We start from the raw sequence: 17,532 nt of genomic DNA on the forward strand, positions 1-17,532 counted from the left end.
TGGCTTACCCTTTTATCCAGAGTTTTGCTGGCTCCTGCGGGGCCATCTGGCACTACGGGGATTTCTAACGTGGCGCTCCATGACACCAGTAAGAACTCAGGCACAGTTCACTCTACAGCCTCTGCTGCTTCTGTCCTGGGTGGATAAGACTTCCCCAGCATGTTCCTCCACAACCTGGCAACTTATCAAACAGGATTATATGTTAAATTCTCAGTCCACAAACCTTCTACATGATAAGATTACAGCCAGTGGACAAAGATATAAACTGCCCATCTATATGAGATAAATAAAGCCAGAGAAACACTTAGAAATAATAGCAACCTTATCAAGCTAGAGAAACATACACATCTGCCTCCATCTCCTCCTTTAATCTCTTTCAATCTCTTGTGCTCCTCCAGACTCTATCTTCACCTACCTCTCCACCACCGTCCAATCATGTATTGTCTTAACATAAACCTACATATCTCCATAGATGATCTCTGTCCTCAAGCACAAATACATGTAAGATGGGAAGAAATCTGATAACTTACCATTATCCCCTCTTCAGCCGTTCAGTCTGGAGCAGCAGATGTCTCTGCCAGTTCCCCAACAGCCCTCAGTAGCTGTGTGCATCCTTGTACCACCCTGCCCAGTCTGTGTCTCACTGCTGTTTCTTAAACTTGGCTTCCTGCTAAAACCAGCAATGCTTATGACTTTTTTTCTCGTTGCTTAGATGCCCTGCTTTCTCTTTGAGTTTCCTGTGGGATTCTGTTAGAAACTTAGCTCTTTCTTGACAGAAACAGTTGTACACAATGTACCTTAGTTGTCTTTACACAGCATTGACTGCCTTAATGTGACCATCCAATCCTTCCTGAGTTTCAGTTGCAAACATGTTTTGGGATTCTGTGAACTTCACATGCATTTCTGCTTCCCACATCTTACCCACGCTGTTGTTAACTTCAGCGATCATCTGTATTCTCCCAGCATCCCCTATCGATCCATCCATCCTCACATGCCCACTCCCACCCCACCTCTGTTTGTGGTATCAGCCTCCTCTTCCTGCAGAGTTATCTGTTTTCATGAAATGTAACCAGGCCACTGGTTATGGGATCTGCATCAGTAACTTCAACTGAATGTCAGAAATGCGTCTATACTGAGTATGTACAGACTTGTCATTAATCCCAAAACTATGCACTGTAATAATTAAGACAACCCTGCAGATTCTGCGGGTCACCAGCGGATTGTTTAAAATATATAGAAAACTATGTGGTGGCTGCATGGAGCTATGGTGCTGTTTTATCTGGGGATTTAGGCCTCTGCATATTTGCATATTCATGTGGAATCTGGACTACATCTGTCTCAGATACCAAAACACAACTCTATCTCTTTGCTTTCCAACTTGTATTGGAATTATATATCTGTTATCTTCAGTTGGCTAAGAATGTCAACAATGCAGCAGGAGGTTTTAGATGGCCTTGGTCATGTCCTGACCATAATAGGATCTCAGTAAACATTAGTTGAATGCATTTTTTCAGTTAGAACAGCAGACACAGGCACACACACACTTCCATTTTCACTAAGAGCTAATAGTGCCTTTCTTGTGATATTTTTGTGGCGTAAAACTAATGAACTGATGGAGTGAAGCTTATTTTATACTACATATCATATGAATTTTTAGTATTAAATGTAGATGGGAATGTCTTTACTCCTACTTGTTATGGAAAAGCATAGGCTTACTTTTCCATCTTAGGACTGCTAGTAATTTTTTAATGCTAATATAGAGGCAGTGCCAAACCCACTTTATCATGAAAAGAACTTACCTCTCTGAGAACTGGGGTAATTTGAAGGCCATGCAGGCATTGGCTGAAATGTCCACAAAGATCATCTCATTTTGGCCATGGCCATAATTAGAAATCTAGAAATGATGAGAATTGTGAGATTATGAGGCTTTGTTTTTCCAGTGTGACGTTTAGAATAGCCAGATCTGTATTTTATATGTTCATTTTAAAATTTGTCAACTAAGCATGTGGGTTGTATGTTAGTGTGACTATAAATCTAATAGATTATAATGGTATTTGTCCAAACACCATTGAAGGTAGATTGACCAAAATAGTTATAGATATGGTAAGTCTTTGTACAAAAAAAAAAAAATCATTGAAACTATTGAAGACAGAAATACTTTGCAAAATTAATAATCATTTCAAAAGGACTCGGAGGTCTCCAAAACACAATGGGGTATTACCATTGTGCTGCATGGCCTGCTATAACTACATGGTAAAACTCTCCCTCTGAAGATACCAGATACTTTTGCTAGTAGACATAGAGAAGTCAATTTTAAATGACTTGGAAATGTCTTCCCTTCTGGCTGGTTTTCCTAGTGTCTGAAAGTAATATGAAGGCTAGAAGGAAGGAAGAAAGAAAGAAAGGTAATGAATGGTCTTAGGTCTTAACCAGTGCTTAACACCTGAATGCTACAATACCAATCTGCCAGGTAGTGTCCATCCACTAGTAAAAAAAGTTCATGATATGGCAGCAGATTTCTGATTAGATTTAAGATCTGCACCATAGGAAGCAGGCTTATGCCTGGTACTGTAATTAATTATGTTTAAAAGTCTATGCTCCAGTCGCCCCAAACACTTGCACCTATGGGCAGCTCTAACTGGACATGGCAGATTGTAATTATTAACCACAGTATAATAATAATATTAATACTTGAAATTGGAAGGGGTATGTTGTGGAACATGGAGAGTATTGGAACAAAAGAGTGGGGTCAGTAATGATCATATTTCATAGAATATATGTATGGAGTTCTCCAAAAAATAAAGAAAAATTAAAAAGCACTTAAATACCTTCTCATTTATATTTGAGCGTAATTCATTAAATCATGGCCACCAAGTAAAAACATGTATGGGAATATATAAAAGAAAGCTGGTGCATTTTGACATATAAATTAGCTTTTGAAATATGCATTTTTATTTTTTGAGAGGTGTATAAAGGTTTCCTTAATGATCTGCCTTAATCATACAGGTATCCCTTAGGGAATGTGGCACACAGCTGTTTGCATTAAAGACTTCAGAGCTATTAAAGACTCTGTAGGGTCCCTAAGGAGTCCACAACTATCCCCCTAAACTTTAGCACTTACCCAGGTGTTAACTAATCAGCACCATACCTCCTAGGGGAAACTCCTGGTGTGCAGGACTGCAGGAATACCACAAATGACCTGGACAGAGCCCCAGGTGATCACTGCTACCAGTAATGAGAGGGTGGGCGTGTCTTCCCCCTTGGGGATGTGAAAGGATGGGATGGGAGTGGCTACCATCTTTGTATATGATAGAACCTGACTTTTACCACTTAGGAAGCATATGGAGTTTCAGAAACTCAATTTGGAACACCAGTGGGCTACCATGATGTGACCATCCTCCCAGCTCCATTTGTGGACACAATCCCACCTGGTGACCTATCACATGTGAATCTATAGATTCTATAGTCAAACTATAGAACTTTAGACAGAAAACCAAACTAGATCTATTCCCAAATTGGGTTTCTGAATTACATTAGAGGAGATAAAGAAAAACTGTCCCACGGATGTATCTTGTAGGCTGCTAGTGCCATAGTGACAGATGTCTGTGAGGCTAAGCATCATGTCAAGTAGTTTTGATAAATGTACAGAACTGTAGTGATAAAGTTACCTGAGTTAAGGTTGGTTTTGTGTTTTACATGTACTTTGGGCGCTTAGATGGGGGAGGGGGGATCAGCATCCATGAAAAGAAAACATAAAAGAGGCAGATATCTCTCTAGCCACCTTCTTAGCCAGAGTCTGTCTTTTATTACAAAGAGAAAGCAACATGTGTTTCTTGTTACAACACATTCAAAGCAGGCACACCCAGCCTTTCAACAGAGCTTTGTTAAACTGGGAGGGAATTAGGGGTCAAGCCAATTCAGGCAAGTGAGTTAACAGACCCAGAACCAGGCAGCTCTGACTTTGAAATCTTCTTATTCAGTCGCTTAGCAGCCTTGATGTACATCTTCCCACCTGCCCCTGAATGTAAGACTCATGATAGGGCCATGAGTGTAAGACCATTGAACATGGGAGGGGAGACACCAGCTTCACGTGGGTCACGGGTATATGTACAAGCTGGAATTTCTCCTGCCTCTTGTCCTGCTGGCCTTGTATGGCATTGCACTGTTTTTGATTTGCTCCCTTCTGCACCATTTGTCCTCGGTGATGCGAACCCTAGCTTCCTGGGGGTGTCTTAGTTTCACACATTTGGATCCTGAGTCAGGATAAATTCACAGTGCTACTGTGAGAGTTGGTGGTGGAGACTCACACTCACAGTAAGACTTTACGAAGTCAGTTATTCCCGGTATCACTTATAAGGAGCCTTGAGTTTTTGCTGTTGACATTCAGGGCTGTAATGGGGACGTGCTTCAGCTGGAATTCTAAATTCTACTGAGAACCGTGATGCTGGTTGGCTGAGGTCAAACACCCTTTTCTGACTAGATCGGAGGCAGAAGGAAATTAGCATTTAGTAACATTTTCTTTTCAGAATTCTGAGAGAAATGTAAGACTCGCAGACCTAAAACATAATTTGCTCTGCTTGCCTTATTTGGCTGCTCATAAATTCCACCTCCTTAGCCTCACTGTGTGTCCTAGACGGTGAGTTACAAGTTTCCCCTCATTTTTCATTTCTGTTTGTGTCATTTTTTATATCATCTCATTTGCTTGACTTAGGACATGAAATTCTAAGCAAATAAATCACTGTGGTGTGACTTTGAAGAAAAGGTCTTGTGCTGAACTACTTTGGATTCCTCTGATGTTAGGGGTACCTGTCATGTGATTAATACGGCTTGGGTTCTGCTTTTTTCTTTTCTTTCTTTTTTTTTTTTTTTTTTTTTTTTTTTTTTTTTTTTTTTGCCCTGAAAGCTAGAATTTATTACCAAATACTAAAAGTATGTTTGTTTCAAAGGTGTGATAAATTTGTATGAGTTTGGTCCTTTTCAATTAACCATTTTGCCTTCCTACCATACTTTTCTTAAAACGGTTATTAGGTTGCTTCTCTGAGCAGAGGTAAGTTATTTACAAGGTGAAGAGAAGACACATTGCCCCTGTTACTCAAATCCAACTGGCAAAGCAGATGGGAATTCACTTCAGCCGAACTGGAAATTTCTTTGTCCTTGATTCTAAGTTTTCAAAGTTTCAAAGGTTTTCTTCTGTCCATGACAGGCCTGGTGCTCTGTCAGGCTTTCCTTCTTGTTCTTCCCCGACTGTCTGGCTGTACATGCTTGCAGTGGCCTCAAACCAACCTTCCCTTTATCTCTGCCCCTCTCGAGCCTTTGATGAAACCCCCCTCTGAATTACTCATCTCACAGTCAATATCCTGCATGTGTGTGCATGTGAGTTCACACACACACACACACACACACACACACACACACACACACACACACACACACCTGACCTCTATAGTGGTCCAGGAACTCCTTCATAGACTGTATGTAATGCAATTCAAGGTCTGCTCCTATGTGAGTGTCTAAGGGTTGCCATAGTAAATTACTTGCACACTTGGAGGCTTGTGGCAACATAAACTCATTCATAACAGACATTTAAAATGAATCCTGTGATACAAACCCAAAGTGGCATCTGGGTGGTGTGTGTCCCTATTGCCTCCTCCTGTGAGAAAGTTACATCCCCTCAGTCCCCAACTCAATACCTAGACTCTATTCATCTCTATAAAATCTTCTTTGACCAAATAGTGCTGTTCGTAGACCCAGGCTGTTGCTATGGATGTTTCACAAGGACAGCATTTATCTAGCCCAACCATTTTATACTTTCAGATTCTGCCCTGTATTTTACAGTCTGCTCATAACCATACACCAAAATTCATTATGGTATGCAATTAATTTACCCCAAATTAAACTCATTTCATGGGAGGTCGGGTTAGGATGAAAAATCTGACAGTTAATTGTTAAATTATAGCCCATCTCATAACAAAGAAGCTACTTCAAATAGAACGAGAGGGTGAATTTAATTTTTAAAAAGTCTGCATTGTCAATCGATGTATAATGACATGAATAATTTTTTTAGTCATCAATTCCTAGTTTTCTTTCATTTCAAAAAGTTTCGGTTTTTAAGAACTCCTTTTAAACAAAAATTCTTGCTAGTAGGGATAATATTTTAAGACTTCTGGTGTAAAAGTAATAAGATTACAAAATAAATAACAATATTTGACAAAAAATGATGAAATTGTTTTGATTGTAGGTGACTCATTAGACTGACAAATGTAATATGCAGGGTGGGTAGAGAGACACCAAGTTATGATTTTATTTAAGGCTAGCTTGGTGAAAGACATATCCATAATTGTCATGAAGTTCTCATTAAACATCTTTCTATAATTGTAAACAATGCTTTCCTTGGGCAGAAATGTATTCCCCAGTATGTATTGTTGAGAACATAAGAGTAAAATATGAATATATCCTGGAGAATACATCTCAATATCTGTGTCTCTTAGCTGAAAGTCAACGCTCTTAGGAATAAGAAAGTATAAAGCTCATGAGTGGCGCTTTCCAAATATCTTGAAAACAAGTAGATCGATATGTTGCCAAGCTGCAAGTGAAGTCAATCTTTGTAGAAGATGTGTCTCGAAAAGTACTTGTGCGAGGGTTGAATAATGAATTCTGAATGGTTCACTGAGCATAAAATATTTCCCCAACAAAGATGCATAATTTTTTCTTTATAAGTGCTCTGGCAAATGTAGAGTGCCCAATCTAGCCCAGATTTCCAAGGAAAATTAATGAGATCTTAACAATTGTTTGTTTTCCTGAAGCTAGTGTCAGAAGAAAAAAATAAAAAGGAAAGAAAGATATAAGATTCAAAACAACAAAGAAAACCCCATATTTTTGCATCTATATTGGCAATTGATCTAAGAGTTCACACCAGAAGTACTTTGCTAGGATTCAGCCAGGATATTTATTTGATAATAAAAATCAAAATAAACTGGTGACTACAGCTTTGTGGCTTTACATTACAGCTGAGAAATGATCACACAAAATGAAAAAATGAGACACTCCTGAAAACTTGAGTCACTCTAGTAACATCAATAAAATAGAAGACGAAGACAAAGGCACAGAGGACACCTGCATCACCATCTTTCTCAAGCTGTGAGGGCTGCCCCTTCCCACAGCTGCCCCATGCTGCCTCCCAACAAGCTCCTTCAGCTTTCTTGCTAGATACAGTCCCATTAAAGCTCCTTAACCATATTGGACAATCAATCTCATCACGTGGCTCAAGAATTCACACATGTACCAAGGTCAAGCTGGCTTGGTTCAGTTACTAACTCTGTTAGCTTGTGATTGCCTTTGCTCCTCAGATTTGTAAACACAAGTGTTGCCTGAGACCACGCAACTTCACCGTTGTGGAGACAACTGTAATTCCGGCTTTGTGGTACCAAGTTACTTATTCCTAAGAGTCGCCCATATGCCACTTTGGGTAATTAAAAAAAAAAGTTTTAGAAGGTCTCATGTGCATGTCCCTAAAAGCATTCAGATAATCTTAGGTGACCCACCTATGTTAGATAGTTTTCACAGCTTAATTCTTTCAGGATACCTCTTTATAGATGCACAATAAATATTATTTCAAAAAAGAAAAAAACCATTATTTTTATTTGCTAATTTCTATCCAGTATCATATTTCTACTGTCTGTGAGAAAGAGCATGATTGAATGTTTGTAAAGACACACATTTGGCAACCATGAACAGAGAGCAGTCCTGGTACTCGGCTGCTGGGATGTCAGGACTTACATCCCAAGCTTGATTCCCACTGGCTCATGTCAATGGGTAATACTTACAGGAACTCCTGTATAAAACTACTCATTCCTCTAGTAATTGGAATTCCACTAAATTTTAAGCTTACAGAAAGGACAAGACCATATTCAAGACAGTCTTATTTGAATTCATAGAAATAATTTATTTGAAACTATGGAGGCAAGAATATTGCTCTGAACCTGTAGCTAAGAGCCACCGTTGGGGCAAACCATCCTTACCACTGCGTGTGGCTTCTGTTAATGGAAAGAGTTCTGAGGTGCTACACCTGTTGGATGCTTCCAAGCCGGCCACCATAACTTCAGGTTCTGTCCTATAGAGTAATGTTTCTTGACGTAGGGATAGTTACTAATTGTTTTCATTCCCAGTACTACCACAGTAGGTTCATGCCTGCTGAGGGATGAGTCTGTGGGAACCCACCCTGTCTCACTTTTCTTCTATCACCTGGTCCAGTCCCCATCCTTGGAGTGGCTCAGTCCCCAGAGGCACCTATTTCCCCAAAGCCCTGGTTTATCATTTGTACTTCCTGAGACCCCAGATTTCAAGAAGTTTGTTTCTGACACCAGTGAATGACTTGTACAAAAATTTAAACTTGGGCATCCCTCTCTCAGTAAGTAAGCAAGCTTTGCTCTTACAGCATCCGGGTGCCTTTGTTTACTGCACACCTGGGGTAAGGGGATCCAGTATTGTCTCAGATTCCACATGCACATAAGGGAGATCCAAAGATAGCCTTATTTCCAACTCCGTAAGGGGTGTGCATGTGCATGTTTGCAGAAGTAGAAACCAGAACAAAGCAAACAGGTTGCTGACAGTTCAGTCATTGTCACAGGTGACTGCCTCATGCTTTCCTAAAGATTCACTGTATCACATACTGACAGCCCCCCTTAGCCTAGCTTTATCCTCCTTATGTCTGGTTTACAATATCAGTTAAATAATATAGTTACTGCTTTATCATTTTGAGAATCTCTGTTGTAGATGATCCTTCCCCTTTCTTCATAGGCTGCTCCTGTGTACTTCTGGTGCAAAATCAGGAGGAACTGTGTTAGTGGCTGTATGTAATGAGTTCACTCAAACAGCTTCCAAGCTTCATCTCCCATGTGCCTCTTCCTCATGGTGAAGGTTGGGAGCTGGTGGGATAGTCCGGAAGCAGGTTTGTCACTGGTGTACAACATTCTACATTCATTTTTCTAGCAACTATCCAGTGTTTGCTGATTTTGTGTGTGTGTGTGTGTGTGTGTGTGTGTGTGTGTGTGTGTGTGTGTGTGTGAAATTGCTTTAGGTGCTATACTTGAGTGAATCAAACAACTCAGCCTCCTGATGAGGCACAGATTGGAGGACAGACTATACACATTGAAGCTTTTGTGTTTGGGATTTAGGGCTTGTGTTTGGTATTTTCTCCACTGAACCAAAGGTCATACAAGCACTGCACAAGTGATTACCACCGAAGTAAACCCACCCCAGACAGAAGTCCACACATACTCATGTTAAAAAGAGTTGAGCATAAGTTTGCAGGAGGCATAGGCCATGGCTATATGGGCTCCTTGAGTAAGATCATTCCAGAAAGGGAGGTCAGGTAGTCCACAAGCTATATATACAAGGCTGTCCAGATCAGGGCTGCTTTCAATGGTCATAGTAAGAGCCATAAGCCACCTGGAACAGAACAGACAGAGCAGTAGGAAAGATGAAAGAGTTTTCTAAATATCTTTGGTTTCCACTGCTGGTGGAATGGGGTTGGCGATTTCATCTAGGAAGAAATAGAACTCTGTTGTTGTCTTAAAACCAGTCTGTGTCTGAGTTCTCAGACCAGCCTAGCTTTTATAGGTCACACCCTGGCCAGGCAAGTGTTGCATTGGATGAATCACAAGCTGCTTAGAAATCAATACTTGTTCTGTGAATGGGTCCAGAGTTTCAGAAATGAACACCTTCTATGACATGGGGTTTGTGATTAATATATATGGAATGCCAACAGCTCTGACCTGAGACATGCACACATTTGTTATGCTTCAGAGATGTATATTTTTTCCTGAATCACAGCAAAGAGAAACAGGAAACCACACGAGTGAAATACACAAGAGGCACTTGACAGTCCTAGTAGCAGACAGTACAGGCTCAACTTCAAGTTTTACTGTTAGTGCACCATCTGAAATCAGTGGGACTTTGGCAAGTACCCAGACAATACCTTCATCCAAATGGTCATAGCAATTGTACGTGTCACATGAATTATAGACAGGTGAGTGACAAATGTATAAAAACTCCCCTTCTATGGCATCAACGTTCAAGCACTTGTCTGTTTTTGCGTTAGACATGGGAACTAATTTCACCCAGAGCAATGGCCCTTATTGGTGAATCATTGTCAGTCCACATGTGATATGGTACTGGGTTTGCTATTAGCCAGCTTAGTCAATCCCACCATGAATCTCCAATTGTGACCTTATTTGGAAATAAATCTTGCTCATGTTCTATAATTAGTATGAGGTTGTCATTACTGGTTTGTGTTGGGCTCTGATACAGTGGCTAGTGACCTTACAAGAAGAGGGAATTTTGTTTCAAATACAAAAAAAAAAAAAAAAAAAATGACCTTGTGTTATCTGAAAATTGTTGTAAGTACAAGCCAAGAAATACCAAAATCCTTTTTCCTGATAAAGGCAAGGATGATGTTCTAGGCAGAGTTCTCCCAGATTCTAAAGGAGCAATTCATTGCTACCCCGACACTCAGCTTCCAAATCTGTGAGAACAAATTTATTTTGTGAAAATCACAGTTTATCATACAGCCCAGGGAAAACTACAGCATTATCTATATTAATTAACAAAACAAATACACAAAGAACATTCAACATGTTTGGAGCCATTATGCATTTAGCCAAAGTGACTTCAATTTGGTATTGTTTGGAGAACAGCAAAGGTTTCAGTGTATAGTGGTTAATAATATTTTAATACTTATGAGATTAAGATACTGAATTGCATATTAGTGTTAGTGCATCAAGAATTAAAAACAAACTGTAAGAAGATATTTGTTAAGTTCTAGACTTACAGTCGTGAGGGACTGCCTACGGGAAACAACAGGGGTCTCTGACATAATCAGAAAGGGAAGTACACTGTGGATCCAAATGAAAATGAACAATCACATTTTATGGAAGACATCAAGGCAATGTTGGGTATTGGACAGCTCTCCCAAAGTGACTAGAGTGTTTTACCTCTGCACAGTTAGAGGTATGTCACTCTGGAACAGACATAACTGCCAAATGAAGGTAAGTAGTGAAGGCGACCACATTCGAGGTTGGCTAGAATGATGATCTATTCAGACACCGTGAAATCCCATCTAGTTTTGAGTTTCATTTCAGTTTTGCTTGTGTTGATCAAAGGTATGACCCCCCCACAGTCCCTGACAATTTGTTTACACTGATGGAGACAATTAACAGTCTCCCCTGTGTCACGGAAATACATACATAAGAATATGAATGTAAACATATGAAAAACACACACACACCCCCACGAAACCCTCAGGTGGTTGTTAATTTTTGGTGCTGTGTAATTAAACTAGTTTTTTTAAATGTTATCTTTTGCCAGTATCTAATTAGCAGAGCCATCTGCTGAAAGAGCAGTGGCCCATCTGCCTTGAATGTTGTTCTCATTGTTATGAAAAGCATCCACCACTGCTAGTCCCTGTCTAATTAACTTCTCTTGCTGTGGAATGTGATAATACACAGCTTTGTTTATACACTTCTGAGAACCGTGGGTTTATATGTATGGAACAAGTACATAAAAAGAGCCAATCTTTTTCTTCCCAGCATCTGACTTACACTTGAGATCACAGCTTCATTTGTCATGACTGGAGCGTGTCCCTGTGCAGAATGATGAGACGTGTTCTAGTCAACTGTGCGACAACAGATTGTTTCTTACATCCCTGGGTTTCTGTAGTTCTAAAATCTTCTGTTGTGCTGGGTGCTTCTCTACTGATGTGATTGCAGCAAAATTTTAAACCTATGTAATATCACAGATGATAGTCATGTGTCTTTATAGAAAAATAGGCTGCATCTAGGACCCCTAAGTTTTTATAAATGTGGATCTTCAAGATCATTGACACATTGAGAATCCAAATAACCACTCATATTGTTTCATGTTTGTCTCTGACACGTTTAATGGATAATAAACGTTGAATAATGGAATATTCATATTTCTTTTCTCTCCTGTATTAGAAAAGATAAAATGTCACAAAAATTAAGATATTTTTAAATTAATTTTGAGAATGTATGACTCAGTTATACTGATGTTGGAAACGTGAGATGCCTTAACATTTGTTTTGACTGCCAGGAAAAAAAAAAGGTTGGGGGCTGGAGCACAAACATAGATAGAGGGAATGTCAAACAAGTGTATAGAACAATCCCTAAGTCAATTGCTCTAAAATAATAACACACATACCAATACACAGTTTTCGTGAGACTAGAATAGAGTCCGAGCCAAAGGTCTTTCACTGACAAGAATGGGTCCTTACAATAAAAGACAGAAATGAGCTCCACAGGAAGCTGAGCTTGAACGACAGAGTAGAAACTGAGAGGTAAAATTTAATGCAAGATAATTATGTTAACCCCTCTGGTTTTCTCCCGTGGAAACATGTTTTCCATAGCTGCCAGGAGACCAACAAGGCTGAGTCTAGTTTGGTGAACGAAAAGAAAGATGCTATGAGATTAATCCAGAACTGTTAATTCTCTTGAAAGTCTAGAAAATTCTCCCTTTTCAAGTTCATTTCTTATACAGTTCTGCGATACCTAACAAAATGTGTTCCTTAATATCTTCTCTTAGTGAATTTTCATCACTAATAGATAATTTCCTTTTCCCTCTCTTCATGAACAATGTGAGGCCATAGAAAAGCTGAACAGCCTGGTTCCCTATTTCGATCTAGATTTGAGTCTTGTTGAAAGGCTAGGGGTAGAGAAGTACCACCCAGAAGCTTCCCCTCCTCTTCGAATGAGAGAAACATCAATGTGTTCTGTTCTACTATTGTCTAATAAGCATGTATGGGTAGTTGCTGTTTTTCAGTATTCTGGACGAAGTGATGAAATATTTATGAAAAGCTCGTACTCTGTTTTTGCTATTTCTTTTCACTCTTTGTCCTTGGCCAATATTTATCTTGAAAATGTGAAGGCTACTTGAGCGCCAGCTAGAATTGAGAAGCTGTTTGTTTACCAGCGGTAGTAGCAGTGAGATCTAAGAAAGTTGATGGCATTTTATTCATCTTCCCTCCTAATCCTGGGGCTCACCCTGATGCCATGCCTCTTTTGATTATTCAGAAGATTATTAAAATTTCTCCTTTTTTTTTTTACGTTCCTCTCAGGTCTCCCACTTGGTAGACAAGTGCTCCATCCTCAGCTCTCTGTTCAAGGTCCCACCAGGTTGCTTATCCTAAGCATAACTCCTGTAAGGCCCAGGCAGGCTTAAAACTCATCATCCTTCTTGTCAAACATACATCAACATGTATGTCTTGTGTGTCTCCATGTGAGCACATGCATGAGATGTATGCAGTTGTATGTGTGTGTGTGTGTGTGTGTTTGTGTCAGAGAGAGACAAAGAGAGACAGAGAGAAGGAAAAGAAACAGAGAAAGACAGAGGGGTAGGAGAGTCAACTTTGGGTATCATTTTTCAGGTACTCCTGCCGGATGCCATCTCCTCAGGACTGGGACTGTAAGCAAGTCCCCTCACACCTGACTTTTGAAGCACTGCTTTCACACAAAGCTCTAACTAACATAGCTGTCTCACCATTCCCCCATATTTAACTTTAACCACATCACAAGTCAACAAGAGCCATTGAGAGCACCTCCGCCACTGAAGTGTTTCGCCAAATAGATGTGTTCATAGCTCTGTAACCGGAACTTCTTCAGTTCAATGATATCTACCCCTTTGGTAATATAAGCTTAAATTCATAATGAGTTCTTTGTTGCTAAAGGAATGTATCAGCTCATTGATTCTGTTTTACATTTAAATAAGAGCAAAAATGTAACAGGGAGTTTTCTGTGAACAGATGTAAGCAAGGAGCATATTAAAGGTCACGCAAGGGTAACTGTGACTTTATTTTCATTTCTGGAGTCTACACATCACTGTGTGGCTGCTCTTCCCTCGGTGCTGGCATCTTCACTGTTGATGGGAAGATTTGCCATCCTGGGTGGAATCCAAGGCAGTTCCTGCCTGAGACACTAATTTTCTACACGTTCACTGCCTCCAGTGCACACTGACCGGGGAAAAGACCTCAGTTAACACACTCTCTTTTCCGACGTGGTCGGACTGACTGCGTTCTTGACAATTCCACATGATCATCATTAACAGACATGGCACACTGCTCCTGACGCTGCTTCTGTTTGAGGGACACCCAGGGGTCCTGTGTGGATTGCTTTCTCACAGTCTCATGTTGTGGAGAGGGATAGGCCATCCTGCACAGTTGTTATGACTGACTCTCTAGTGCATCACTGTTTGGCAACAGCCGTCTGACCTTCTATTCTCCTAAGTCTTGGAGAATTGAGAAACAAGTCTTCCTGGCAGTTGGTGGAGGCCAGTATTTTCCTACGTATTATCTTACTTTTGTTTATACTGGGTTGGATGTAGGGGTGGTTTTTTGGGTTTTTTTTTTTTTTTTTTTTTTTTTTTTGACATTTTTCTGACCTAAAAAGATTATTCCTCATAAGTTTTCCTGACAATAACTTCACTTGTCCATAACTGAATCTTCAGAAATCTAATTTTAACACTAGAAAAGAATTACAACATAAAGGTATTGAAAAAAATGTATAGACTTCCCACATAAACATCTAGATACCACAAAAATAGTAGAAAAGGACAATAATTTGATGATCAAACTGCTGTTAAGTGACTTACAAACTTAATTTGTAAATCACCTCTGTCCTGGAAACCTGCATTATCACCTTAAGTACCCCAGTTCTCTCTGTGAATCAGGGTGCTAGTGTACCTGTGGATGTGATCAGCATGGCTTAGACTTGAAAGCTTGGTAAAGTATTAAACATCATGGTTTTAAGTTGAGCTAGTGCTGTGAAGATTGAAAATAGTCCTAGTGCACAGGATTCAGTCATGCCGCCCTGGCATGGATAGCAGTATTGTGGTAGCTAGAATATGCTATCCCTGGCGTTATCCAGGACTGTTGATGAATGACAAATGGTGCAATAAGCTCTGTGACTTTGAGTAATTCAGTTGACTCTCTTTCATGGTCTCCTTTGCTGGGAGCTTATTCTTGTTTCCCAAGAAGTAATCAATGTGCTCACCAATGTGTCTAAACGAACTGCTAGTGTGACTGTGGAACAGGCTCTACGAGGACAAGTTGTTTGAATGTCTTAATTTGAAAGTTGAATATAATCCTGTGACTTGATATCCTGTATTTGGTATTAATTTTATGCAGGACTGAATGTGCTGGCACCAGGGTGGACAAGTGTGATCTAATCTAGTCACCAGGAACTGATTATGTCCCTCACCCCTGTTTCCTGGAAGTCTTAACCTTTGTTTGGTCTCTTTGCAGGCCGTGGAGTGGGAGTGTGACGAAGCCACCAAGAAGGCCTGTTACAGCAAGGGCAAATCGAAGGTAAGGACAGAGCAATATACAGACACCCTATGCTGCGCTGAGGACTGTACATAACATGTCTGGTTCCCTGCAAAGTAAGGCGTATGTCAAGAAGATGTGTTCCATGTCTCAACATTCAATGGGAATGAGTCACAATAAACATGCATTTCACAGAGGGTCAGAAGCAAGCTAAAACCTAATTTATACTTTCAAAATAAAATATGACATTGTTAGAAAAACAAAGGGAATAATTTTAAAATAGTACTTAGTTTGCCTCTTCTATATTTTGTAGGTAACTACAGGAAGTAGTTGAATACTTATATTATCTTGTATTTGGCAGTACCAGGAGTACAGCACCTTGTATATAACAAAAAAGTTTTGGATACTTGCTCAATAAAATCATTGCATCCAAATTTAACAAGGTATATTCTTGATGGTCTGCTCTATCTCCATCAAAGTTGAAGTCTGCTTTTCCAACCTCTCATGCACAGAGCACGGTGGGTCAAAGATGGGAGTACACTTTCCCGCTCACCTGCAGACCTGTCACACAGCTAGTGTTTGGTGACATGCATGGGAATTTATCTTCCCAGGAACTCCATCTGTCTTGAAAGAGTCTTTTGTTTCCTGGGGAAATTGTTCTGCATCTGCTTCATAGGTTTACTGCCCCTGCTTCTATCAATGGCTCTGCCTCTCCAGTACTGACTGCACTTTGGATCATGGGGAAAGTTGGGTACATGCAGAGGGACAGAGTTTTTCTCAGGGTCAAGAGCATAAGGACCAATATAGCAGATAAAGTGAGCAGTGACAAGTGGTCCTCATCAGTGAGTCGATAATGAGTACAAGGCTTTGCCTTTTCCTCCACTTCCACTTGCCTCCTGCCTTTTAGGAGGACCCTTTGGAGAATTGGGTAATGATTCAGATCTCAGGGATGCAGAAGAAAAAGTGATGGTAACAAATCACAAACTAATTCAGAATAAAATAAATGAATACAGAGAGGGAGTGAGGGATGGGAAAAAGGATGAGAGGAAGGAGGCAAAGGAGGAGGGAATTATGGGAAAAAATCTAAAAACTGATAGACATTGTTTATCAAAAAATATTTAATTATCAAAAATACCTCTGAACTAAATGATTTACCAAACTATACTAGTAGCTCCTGGTTGCAAAGTACCAGAATATGAAATACTCCCACATAAATGGGTATAAAACAGTATAAATAAAAATGTACCAGAGGACTCACTAACCTCCTTAGTGAGTTTTGTAAAACAGCAATGTATGGAGATATGACATCTATGTGGCCAAGGACCCCCTGTGATGCTGAGGCTCAATATAGTAAATGTGTTGTAGAACTGGTACTTACTTTCACCAGCCAGGTTTTCAGAGGATGAACCATTCTCTTGTGTGACTTTTCCTGAGGAGTCATGAACAAACATCTCCCAAACCTCAGCGAGTGGGGTCATGAGCCTTGTAAGTTTCCTGAATCTTGCATGTCATCAACTCCCCCTTACTAGAGAAGGTTGCACGCTTGAGGGGATGGGTCCCTTTTCCTAAAGTTCCTATAGGTTTCCCTTAAACCCTGCATCCTAAGCAATAAGCTGAGTCAGGTAGTGTATTATTGCTTCTTAGGGAAATTACTCAATTGAACACACCCATCCATGTTTCACCTGAAGCTGTGACCTACAGTTAATTTTGTATTTAGAAATTAAATAAATTTGTTAGAATAGTCTTATTTGTGCCTAGTAGGTAATACACCCCTGATCCAATGAAGGGACCAATTGTCAATACACTAAATTGAGTTTCCCTAATACCAATAAGGGAAATGAGGAAAACAAATGTACTTACATAAAACCATCCTATTATATTTCATAGATTTAGGTTGTAATGGATTAAGAGTAATGGCAAATTTTGGTAATTATAACTCTGTGTGTTGGATTTTTAAGACATATTAAAACTAATGAAGATAAATTTCATACACTATATATTATGCACAAGATCAATTACATTTTATTTTAGGCTGCATTAAGTATGATGATGAATTTATCTAGAGTTTCAAAAGGCAGTGTTCCATTGATATCAAATTTAGTTCATGCTGCTACTTGTTGAGTGGATCCCTGCCTATGATTCTAATTCCTGAACAGGCTGAGTTAGGAACATTAGAGTCCTTGAGAGAATGTAGACAGCCT

The 17,532-nt window shown here is 39.8% G+C and overlaps 1 protein-coding gene across 1 annotated transcript in view; it reads left to right on the forward strand.

The window, feature by feature from the left end:
* The window catches only part of SEMA5A (semaphorin 5A), a 402,276-nt gene that overhangs the window by 248,878 nt on the left and 135,866 nt on the right, over positions 1-17,532 (forward strand). The window contains exon 6 of the mRNA XM_080933845.1: positions 15,311-15,373. Coding sequence (XP_080789971.1) covers positions 15,311-15,373 — 63 coding nt within the window. The remainder of the gene's footprint in view (positions 1-15,310; positions 15,374-17,532) is intronic.

The sequence above is a fragment of the Micromys minutus genome (assembly GCF_963924665.1).
Source record: "Micromys minutus genome assembly, chromosome: 20".
Classification (NCBI taxonomy): domain Eukaryota; kingdom Metazoa; phylum Chordata; class Mammalia; order Rodentia; family Muridae; genus Micromys; species Micromys minutus.